Below are 11,967 nucleotides of genomic sequence, written 5' to 3' on the forward strand. Positions count from 1 at the left end.
CAGACCAATGGGTTTTGTATAAACATTTTCTTTTAGTTATTTTATTTTTCTAGAACCAAGCAAGCCTGGCACAGGTAAGCAATAAATACTTTACAGTAGTAATGCAGTTTGTCAACAGTTTGAATTGAATTTGTATGGGCACTTTGATTTGATTACAGTTGAGTTACTGGTAATGCAATGCTTTTGATATACTGTACATATTCTTTGTAAAAGCTTTTTAGTAGATTGTCAAGTAGATTGCTTTACAGATTACTTTTCTTAGCCAGTGCAGTATACCTGGATCCTGCACTGGGACATTTCCTGTAAACAGGTAAGTAAAAGCGTTTTGGTTATTTAGTTACGGTTTTAAAGGTTTTCATAGATTTCACACTTTGAGAGGTCCGAAGAGAGCATGCTCTTGGTGACCGATGATGGCCTGGAAGTGGAGAGCGAACCTCTCCCTGACCTCCTGTCCACCAAGGAGCATGATGGGTCAGTGGAAGGTGTGATACTCTCTCCTACACTGATCCTTGAGCAGCAGGGTGACTGTCACCAGTTGTTGAAATTGTTTGCCACACTTTTCTCTCTGACACAGGTGTTACTCACTGGTGTATCCATGATGTGGACACTTGTGACAGCCCTCCTGTAAAACACAAGATTTACAGGTTGACTGACCGGGTCAGAGCCAGCATCAAAGAGGAGGTCTCTAAGATGTTGGCATTAGGGGTGATAGAGCCCTCCAACAGTCCTGGGGCCAGCCCAGTGATCTTGGTCCCAAAGGCTGCTGCAGTCATTGCCACTCCCGAACTGCGGTTTTGTGTGGACTACCGTGTGTTCAATTGCGTCACCAGGACTGAGGCACACCCCATCCCCAGAGCAGATGAGCTCATTTATCGGTTGGTGGCTGCCAAGTTCCTCAGCAAGTTTGATTTGATGTCTGTATACTGTCAGATTGCCTTAACTGATGAGGCTCAAGGAGAGGTCAGCATTCTCAACCCCAGAAGGATATTACCAGTTCCGGGGGAAGACCTTTGGATTGAAGAATGCCCCTGCCACCTTTCAGAGGTTGGTCAACCAGGTGTTGGCTGGACTGGAGGACTTCAGTGCTGCATACCTGGATGACATTGCAGTGTTCAGTTCCAGCTGGGAAGAACACTTGCAGCTCCTCTGGGAAGCGTTAAAGGCTCTGCAGAGGGCAGGCCTCATGATCAAGGCCAGTAAGTGCCAGATCGGGCAGGGTTCTGTGGTGTATTTGGGACACCAGGTAGGAAGAGGCCAGGTGACGCACCCACAGACCAAGATTGACACCATTCTGGCTCGGGAACCCCCAAGACCGAGACAGAGGAGAGAGCCTTTTTAGGTCTCACCGGTTACTACAGGAGATTTGTTAAGGGCTATGGCACCAGTGTTGCTCCCTTAACAGAGCTGACTTCCAGTAAGCAGTCCAAGAAGGTGATCTGAACTAGGTCCTCCCAGAAAGCTTTGATGCCTAGAAGGCAGCCATGTGCATTGCGCCCGTGCTAAAGGTACCCGACTTCTCCAATGAATGTTTCGTGCAGGCTGACGCTTCAGAGCATGGTGTGGGAGTGGTACTCTCACAACTGAATGAAGAGGGCCTAGACCAGCCTGTTGTCTTGATTAGCAGGAGAATACTCCCCATGGAACAGAGGTGGAGTGCTATAGAAAGAGAAGCTTTTGCTGTGGTCTGGGCATTGAAGACGCTAAGAACCTACCAGTTTTGGACTCACTTCTGAGTTCAGACAGACCACAGGCCCCTGAGATGTTTGACGCACATGAGGGGTGAGAATCCAAAACTGTTGAGGTGGTCCATCTCCCTACCTGAATGGACTTTACAGTGGAACATCGCCCTGGTACAGAACACGCCAATGCAGATGGTCTGTCCAGGTTCTTCTGCCTTAGTGAAGAGAACTCCCAGGAGGTTGGGTAGGTCTCCCTACTTTCAGTTGGCGGGGACATGTGTTAGACTTGACATCTTTTGCCATGTTTCTCCAGTCTTTTTGCTTTTTGACCTCCCGGTTTTGACTCTGTTTTTGTTGGTTTAGTGTCTCTGCGCACTTTCTCACTGCTGTTCAGTGTTAAAGTGCAAGTGCTCCTGTAGTAAATTGTTGTTATGAATTGGTGAGTTCCTGATTGGGTATTTGATTTACTATTCAGTCCCTAGTACCGTGCACTGTCGGTGCCCAAGGGCCGGTAAATCAAGTGCTGCTAGTGGGTTTGCAGCACTGGTTGTGCCACCCGCCCAAGCAGCCCTTCAAAGGTAACTCAGATCTGCCACCGCAGTATCTGTGGGGAGTCTAGTACTGCCATGTTGACTTGGCAAGTGCACCCACTTGCCAGGCCCTAACCTTCCCTTTCCTTACACAGGAGTCAGCCCTAAGGTAGGCACAAGGTACCCCTGTGGGCAGGGTGCAGTGTATGTGAAAGGTAGGACATGCCCTGATGCACTATTGCAAGGCTGCCTGTTCCCATAGGATAGAATGGAGAGTTTGCTTATAACATTTTATAAACATAACTACCCCTGGGAACAAGGTAGGAAAATAAAGTTTAGTATGCCTGGACTAAGGATGTTAAAATGCATCTTTAAGTGAGGGTGATTTTTACATTCCGTGTTTGAAAATACCACTTTTAGAAAGTAGGTGTTTTCCTGCTTAGCCATCCAGTGTGCCTCTCCTTGGTTTGTGGATTGACTGCCTAGCTCTGGAGTGACAGGGGCTGGGGAGGTGCCATGGCTCCAGAGAATAGACTACACAGTGCTGGTTTTCAGCACCCCAATACTCAGTAGTGTCGACTGCGGTCTTCTCATCAAAAAGTTAGGCCCCATCACGGTCACAAAGGAAGCACTGGTTACTCTTAACGAAGGCAGGTTATTAACAAGTCGACTGCTCATTTTACCATGCCCCTATTTCCTCTCTCTGCCTCTCATTACAATTCCTCCCACAGTGCTCCCTCTCGTTTCTCTTCTTTACTGCTTCCTCCTTGTCTCTTGTCTCTTTTTGAAAAAAAATCTTCTGTAATATATCCTGTAGCTCTCTCTCTCTTTCTTTCAATTCAATTCATGTACATTACTCAAATTCACTATTGCTTTATCAGCATGGCACAAGTCGGGGGTGGATGCAGTTTGGTGGGGTCCCCCCACTGTTTTTTCAGAAAAGGGACACAGTTCCACTTTGCTCAATAGGCATGTGTCAGAGGTGTTACTTTGGGGCCCATCACTGGTGTTTCTTGCATCTGTAAACACTGGAATCTGCGTATTGTAACTATCCGTCCCACCAGAATTGTCCCCTTTATTAGTGTGAATGGCACAAGAGAAGAACAGTGAACTTGACAAAATTAACCTTTCTATTGCTTTATGCACTGTAAATGTGAAACACTTTGGAGCGGTATAAAGAACAACGTCAGGAAACAAACGCAAATTAACAGCACATTTTATTTATGCACTAAAAATTGTTTTAAAAGGTAATTTCCAAGTTCCACATACCTGTTTAAAAATATTTACACTTTCAACAATTTCCAAGATCAGTTACAAATTGATAGTGGGAAAAACATCAGGTACAAAATCAAGATTTTCTTTTTACGTTATTTTATGTTTCTTGTTATTTGTATATAAAATAGGCAGTTGACCAATTAAGTGAGAATTATTATAAGGGCCTGCCGTCACTACATTTGACAACAAGGGGTGGTGAGGGACAGAGTCTCTGAATTAAGCAGAAAGCTCTCACCCCGTCAAGAGATCAGGGCTAGATCCAACACCGTTTTTTAGCTCACTGCACCATCCCAGTTTCAGAACCTGGCTGTATGCAAATTAGTCTGTTCCTGTCCCAGTGCATGATGGGAACAGGGCAAACCAAACTACAAAAGCCAATTCTTACACTGGGAAGGAAACAAGCTCCGGGGACAGACTGATTTGCATATAGCCAGGTTCTGAACTGGGATGGGGCAGTGAGATAAATAACGGTGATGGATCAAGCCCTGATCTTTGGACTGGGTAAGAGTGGTCTGTTTAACTCAGACACTCTGTTCATCACCACCCCCTTTTTGTAAATCGTTTTTGGCCACTATAGGTGTGGTAGGGTATACTCAGACATGAGTCCCTTTCTCACTGCTCCATCAGGATTCAAGCAAGCTGGGCCGAAGAAGGCTGAAATGCCAGAAACCGGTCCCCGGTAGCTTGTCTCCTTTCTGGTGAAGAATTGGCTTGGTAGTTTAGTCTGCCCTGTTCCCATGATACACTGGGCCAGGGACAGACTGATTTGCATATAGCCAGGTTCTGAACTGGGATGGGGCAGTGAGATAAATAACGGTGATGGATCAAGCCCTGATCTTTGGACTGGGTAAGAGTGGTCTGTTTAACTCAGACACTCTGTTCATCACCACCCCCTTTTTGTAAATCGTTTTTGGCCACTATAGGTGTGGCAGGGTATACTCAGACATGAGTCCCTTTCTCACTGCTCCATCAGGATTCAAGCAAGCTGGGCCGAAGAAGGCTGAAATGCCAGAAACCGGTCCCCGGTAGCTTGTCTCCTTTCTGGTGAAGAATTGGCTTGGTAGTTTAGTCTGCCCTGTTCCCATGATACACTGGGCCAGGGACAGACTGATTTGCATATAGCCAGGTTCTGAACTGGGATGGGGCAGTGAGATAAATAACGGTGATGGATCAAGCCCTGATCTTTGGACTGGGTAAGAGTGGTCTGTTTAACTCAGACACTCTGTTCATCACCACCCCCTTTTTGTAAATCGTTTTTGGCCACTATAGGTGTGGCAGGGTATACTCGGACATGAGTCCCTTTCTCACTGCTCCATCAGGATTCAAGCAAGCTGGGCCGAAGAAGGCTGAAATGCCAGAAACCGGTCCCCGGTAGCTTGTCTCCTTTCTGGTGAAGAATTGGCTTGGTAGTTTAGTCTGCCCTGTTCCCATGATACACTGGGCCAGGGACAGACTGATTTGCATATAGCCAGGTTCTGAACTGGGATGGGGCAGTGAGATAAATAACGGTGATGGATCAAGCCCTGATCTTTGGACTGGGTAAGAGTGGTCTGTTTAACTCAGACACTCTGTTCATCACCACCCCCTTTTTGTAAATCGTTTTTGGCCACTATAGGTGTGGCAGGGTATACTCAGACATGAGTCCCTTTCTCACTGCTCCATCAGGATTCAAGCAAGCTGGGCCGAAGAAGGCTGAAATGCCAGAAACCGGTCCCCGGTAGCTTGTCTCCTTTCTGGTGAAGAATTGGCTTGGTAGTTTAGTCTGCCCTGTTCCCATGATACACTGGGCCAGGGACAGACTGATTTGCATATAGCCAGGTTCTGAACTGGGATGGGGCAGTGAGATAAATAACGGTGATGGATCAAGCCCTGATCTTTGGACTGGGTAAGAGTGGTCTGTTTAACTCAGACACTCTGTTCATCACCACCCCCTTTTTGTAAATCGTTTTTGCCCACTATTGGTGTGGCAGGGTATACTCAGACATGAGTCCCTTTCTCACTGCTCCATCAGGATTCAAGCAAGCTGGGCCGAAGAAGGCTGAAATGCCAGAAACCGGTCCCCGGTAGCTTGTCTCCTTTCTGGTGAAGAATTGGCTTGGTAGTTTAGTCTGCCCTGTTCCCATGATACACTGGGCCAGGGACAGACTGATTTGCATATAGCCAGGTTCTGAACTGGGATGGGGCAGTGAGATAAATAACGGTGATGGATCAAGCCCTGATCTTTGGACTGGGTAAGAGTGGTCTGTTTAACTCAGACACTCTGTTCATCACCACCCCCTTTTTGTAAATCGTTTTTGGCCACTATAGGTGTGGCAGGGTATACTCAGACATGAGTCCCTTTCTCACTGCTCCATCAGGATTCAAGCAAGCTGGGCCGAAGAAGGCTGAAATGCCAGAAACCGGTCCCCGGTAGCTTGTCTCCTTTCTGGTGAAGAATTGGCTTGGTAGTTTAGTCTGCCCTGTTCCCATGATACACTGGGCCAGGGACAGACTGATTTGCTTATAGCCAGGTTCTGAACTGGGATGGGGCAGTGAGATAAATAACGGTGATGGATCAAGCCCTGATCTTTGGACTGGGTAAGAGTGGTCTGTTTAACTCAGACACTCTGTTCATCACCACCCCCTTTTTGTAAATCGTTTTTGGCCACTATAGGTGTGGCAGGGTATACTCAGACATGAGTCCCTTTCTCACTGCTCCATCAGGATTCAAGCAAGCTGGGCCGAAGAAGGCTGAAATGCCAGAAACCGGTCCCAGGTAGCTTGTCTCCTTTCTGGTGAAGAATTGGCTTGGTAGTTTAGTCTGCCCTGTTCCCATGATACACTGGGCCAGGGACAGACTGATTTGCATATAGCCAGGTTCTGAACTGGGATGGGGCAGTGAGATAAATAACGGTGATGGATCAAGCCCTGATCTTTGGACTGGGTAAGAGTGGTCTGTTTAACTCAGACACTCTGTTCATCACCACCCCCTTTTTGTAAATCGTTTTTGGCCACTATAGGTGTGGCAGGGTATACTCAGACATGAGTCCTTTCTCACTGCTCCATCAGGATTCAAGCAAGCTGGGCCGAAGAAGGCTGAAATGCCAGAAACCGGTCCCCGGTAGCTTGTCTCCTTTCTGGTGAAGAATTGGCTTGGTAGTTTAGTCTGCCCTGTTCCCATGATACACTGGGCCAGGGACAGACTGATTTGCATATAGCCAGGTTCTGAACTGGGATGGGGCAGTGAGATAAATAACGGTGATGGATCAAGCCCTGATCTTTGGACTGGGTAAGAGTGGTCTGTTTAACTCAGACACTCTGTTCATCACCACCCCCTTTTTGTAAATCGTCACTACATTTGACGTCATTGTGATTTGCATCTGATAACTGGCCCCTCACTATTTTCCTTAGAACCTGTGCCCTTTTTATTGGCATATGAAAAGAGAAAAAGGCTCAGCTGGCACGTTTCAAGTGCTGTTAAATTTATTTAACAGACTGAGGTCCATTAGCTAAATTAACTGGACCTAAGGTATCGATTTACCATATAATTTCATGTATTTGTTTTATTTTCACATATTCATGCATAAGCAACAGGGTGATACATAAAACAGTTGGTATACATCATAAAAACATTCAGGCATAAAATAAGCACTAAATAAACTGTGTAGTTAAGAAAAAGAATATGTTGTGAACAAAGAAAATCAGTTTGAACATTTATCCGGAAAACCATTTATGATTACACAACAATAGCAGCAGCATAAAAAACTGAATTTGTTCAAGACATAACAAAAGTGACATTCTTGAGATGATCTTTACAGGAGAGCTTCAACTAAATCGAATCCTCAAATATCTGCTCACCCATCACCATTTCATGGTGCTCAGAGTTTTATGAGAAGTTCTTTGTACTGGGCTCCTCCATTCCACTAAAAATCCTAACAACATTTCAGCCATCATGCACTGATACAGTCCTTTAACCAGGTAGCATTTGGATGAATGGTTCTCTGTAAATAAGAAACTCATAAAACATATTCACATACAATTAATCTAATCACAAATCATTTACATAGCAGTGAGCCAAGATCTAGCTCAATGTTGAACACCTCTGGGGAATGCCACTATGATGGGTGCATTTACAGATGCATGGGATGAGGGTCATTAGCATCACTTCTTCCACATCAGGGCTTGGAGCGTAAATGTTGTGCACTGCAAGCATTAACCCCAACAGCCCACATGTTGGTCCTTTCAATTTTCGGCTTTGGACACTGTTCTCTAATCGCTGTCACAGAATCATCAATTTTGTATGAAATGACCAAACATCACAATCAGCTGTGAATCTTCGCCTGTGCCCTTGTTAAATGAGTTTTTCTTTGAGGGACTCAGTCTGGGTGAGTTGAGTTTATAGGTTTCATCACTAATCCCCAAATTATCTTAAAATACAGTTGTTAGCCCCAGTACTGTTTAGTGTTGCTTTTACAGATAGCTGTGCTTGGATGTTTTTCTTTGTCTCTTTTCTTCACCTAATAAAAAATACCAATATTTCTTTTTTGTTAGTCCACATTTGGCTAGTCTCCCAATGTGTTTCATTGTATATCATGATGTTTTGCTATGTGTACAAAAGTGAAACATCAGACACTTTTATAAACCTGCAAATATTGTTATCTGTTTTTCTTCTTTCCTGCTAGTCGGGTCTTCTATCATTTGGTATTTGAATGTCCACATGAATTGTAATTATATATTTTTCTGCAACTCCTTCATGTCACAATAACTGCACATGTTGCTCCTATTTATGTCCACAGATGGTTCAATATTATTGTTAATGTTCTTAAGTTTTGTCCGGATGCGCTGCAAATCAAGGATTATTTCTGTGTGAGTTAAATGGATGTGTGTGCTCGCTGAGGGCTGTGAGCGATCGAAAATGTACAAAAGCTCTTCACACTTTCAGTGTACTTCCATGTATTCTCCCTGTGTGTTCACTGATGACTTTGGAGTTCTTATAAGTGACAAAAACACTTCTGACATTGATTGCAATTATACAGTTTTTCCTCTGTGTGTATTTGCTGATGTATCCATATCTTTAATAACTGACAAAAGAAATTCACACATTTACTGCACCTGAAAGGCTTTTCCTGTGTGATCGCTGATGAATCATTAATATTGACAAGTCACTAAACCTACTTGCACATTCATTGTAACGGTATGGGTTAGCCCCTGTGTGCATTCACTGATTTCTTTCTGGCTTTGATAATCAACTAACCCTTTTCACACATTCACTGCACCTTTATTTTTTTGTCCCTTGTGTGTATTTCTTGATGTCTTTGTTGGCCTGATAAGTGACTAATGCTCTTCACACAATCAGTGCAATTGAATGGTTTTTCTCCTGTGTGTATTCGCTGATGATTTCTTAATGCTGAAGAGTCACTAAAACTACTGCCACATTCACAACAATGGTAGGGGTTTTCCCCAGTGTGTGTGCACTGATGTTTCTTTAGGGCTGATAAGTGACTAAAGCTCTTCACACATTTACTGCACCTAAATGGCTTTTCTCGTGTGTGTGTTCGCTGATGCTCTTTTAGGTGTCCCGAGTGAATAAAGCTCTTCATACATTCACTGCACTTGAATGGCTTTTCCCCTGTGTGTGCTCGCTGATGAATCCTTAATGATGAAGAGTCAATAAAAGCACTGCCACATTCACTGCAATAATATGGTTTTTCCCCTGTGTGTGTTTGCTGATGTCTTTGTAGGTTTGATAAGTGACTAAAGCTCTTCATACATTCACTGCACTTGAATGGCTTCTCCCCTGTGTGTGTTCGCTGATGAATCCTTAAGGATGACGAGTCAATAAAAGCACTGCCACATTCAACGCAATGGTAGGGGTTTTCTCCGGTGTGTGTTTGCTGATGTTTTTGTAAGTGTGAAAATTGACTAAAGCTCTTTGTGCATTCACTGCACTTGAATGGTTTTTCACCTGTGTGTGTTCGCTGATGTATTTGTAGCTGCGATACCCGTCTAAAGTACTTTGGACATTCAGTGCACTTGAATGGTTTTTCCCCTGTGTGTGTCCGCTGATGATTCCTTAATGTTGAGGCACGACTAAAACTACTTCCACATTCATTGCAATTGTATGGTTTTTCCCCATTATGTGTTTGATGATGTACTTGTAGGTTTGCTAATCGACTAAAGGTCTTCACACACTCACTGCACTTAAATGGCTTTTCCCCTGTGTGTGTTCGCTGATGACTCTGTAGGTTTGATGAAAACCTAAAGCTACTTCCACATTCACTGCACTTGAATGGTTTTTCCCCTGTGTGGGTTCGCTGGTGGCTTTGAAGCTGTGATGACCGACTAAAGCACTTCGCACATTCACTGCACTTAAATGGTTTTTCCCCTGTGTGGGTTCGCTGGTGGCTTTGGAGCTGTGATGACTGACTAAAGCACTTTGCACATTCACTGCACTTGAATGGTTTTTCTCCTGTGTGAGTTCGCTGATGAATCCTGAGACTTGAGGAATCACTAAAACTACTTCCACATTCATTGCAATGGTATGGTTTTTCCCCTGTGTGTGTTCGCTGATGTCTTTGTAGTTCTGATAACTGACTAAAGCTCTTAACACATTCACTGCACTTGAATGGTTTTTCTCCTGTGTGCGTTTGCTGATGAAGCTTTATTAGTGATGACAAACTAAAGTTCTCGCTGCATGTGTAGGATTCTTCCTCCTTGGTCAGCGTCTGTGGGTCGGGTATGTATTTGTCTACATCCAAAGACTGTGTTCCCTGAAGTGCCAACATGGCTGATAAAGCACTTGTGTTATTCTCACACTCCCTGTGTGCGTGTGTGGTATTTTACACGTTTGATTTCTGATTTAACAATAATGTGCCATAGTCACCAAATACTTACCACACTCATAATACGTATAAGGTTTCTTTGTAGGTGATTGTGCCTTTAGATTGGACTATAGTTGTGCATGCTTGTGGGTAAAGATTTATCTTCCTTCTGGTCAGAGTAAATTGGGACAGTCCATTGCATTGCAGATAGCAGAACTCCTCTTTTTGTAGCCCTTAGGTTGTCTTGCTCCACTCAGTTTCTCTGGTTGCTGAAGGTTAGCCAGAAAGAGTTTACAATACACCCAGACTACTTAATGATGGTCTGTTATTGCTTTAGAAAACAGAGTACAGTGGTAACCGCATCATACCGATCCCATGGTCAAGACTGGTGTTGGACATCAGTTTATATAGGAGATGGTTTTGACAGTTTTCTTGTCTAAATGTTCTGAATGTCATTTCTTAATCTTGTGGTGTGGAGGTGCGCAGCTCTGACTCTTACATCCAATGAATTGCCCTTGACTGCTTTTTCATGGATCTGTCAGTTTATGTGCAGGTTCATCTGTCTCCGACTGCATCAATGTTTTCCTGGATACTGGAACTCATTGTTTCTTCTATGTTTACTGAGTTACAGCATTAGCTTCATTATTTATAATCATTTCATGCATTCAAGGCTTTTCTGTTGGATGTAAAGATATTTAGAATTACTAAATGTAAACATAATGGGACATGAGTTCACAATGTTTAACTGTTTGTAAAAGACATCTCTTCTTTACCGCTTTTGAAACTTAGCAAGGAATATTTTAACATACATAGATATTTAACTAAAAGTTCTGTGGATCATGTCACATCGCATAAACTTCAGAAAAGGAGGTGATTTACTAGTGTTCACAGAGAAACTTAGTTAACAAGGGTGCTCACATAGCACCCACATGCTAGAGGTACAGCTTTATGTAGATGCACATGGACAAGATTTAATTTTAAACAAGAACAGATTGTGGAAAAAGAGAGGGATCAGGATGGCCTGCTGTTAATTCAGTAACTCTTCAGCAAATATATAACAAAAGTAACTCCATTCACAAACTTCTCGATGCTTTCCTGTTCACATTGGATCAACTCAAATGACAACTCCTGTCTTTACCTTGCTTTTCATTAAGTCACCTTTGACACTTGCAATATCTCCCCTGGTTCAAGCATTTCTAGTTTCTTCTAACCTGGAAGATTGGAGCATTATTGTGAGTTGAGGTGGGTTTGCTATCACCACAACATCTGTCCATCACCCTAAAACTGCAAGTGTTCAGTTCTTTATAGAGTACATAAAGTTCTGTAAGATGCAGCTCCTTCCAGTGCTTTTTTGTAAAACAGAATGAGGGTTTCATTGTAATCCCCATCCATTATACATGCAAATAAGGCAAACAAACAATGATTAATTTCATTTAATTTTCAACAATATCAGTCACTTGGCCCTTATAGAAAATCTATCACAACCAATAATGTATCCAACATATCCCTGCAACAGATGTGTGAATATTAATCTTTTTTCCCCCTTTTTCTACCTCTACATGGTATCGGACTTAACTTTGTTCGTTTGGGGCCCAGGATGCTACTTTGTGACTGAATGGACCTTTGATAGAGCGAGAGGAAGTGTTCGTTGTCCACAGGCGATGTACCATTTCTACCTTGCCA

The 11,967-nt window shown here is 43.6% G+C and overlaps 1 protein-coding gene across 1 annotated transcript; it reads right to left on the reverse strand.

The window, feature by feature from the left end:
- Positions 1 to 8,730: 8,730 nt before the first annotated feature.
- LOC147745359 (uncharacterized) lies at positions 8,731 to 10,248 on the reverse strand. Its single transcript, XM_086925059.1, has one exon. It carries the CDS (start codon positions 10,246 to 10,248, stop codon positions 8,731 to 8,733), a length of 1,518 nt encoding a protein of 505 aa, XP_086781185.1.
- Positions 10,249 to 11,967: the final 1,719 nt, after the last annotated feature.

This window comes from Lissotriton vulgaris, chromosome 1_1, assembly GCF_964263255.1.
Source record: "Lissotriton vulgaris chromosome 1_1, aLisVul1.2, whole genome shotgun sequence".
NCBI lineage: Eukaryota > Metazoa > Chordata > Amphibia > Caudata > Salamandridae > Lissotriton > Lissotriton vulgaris.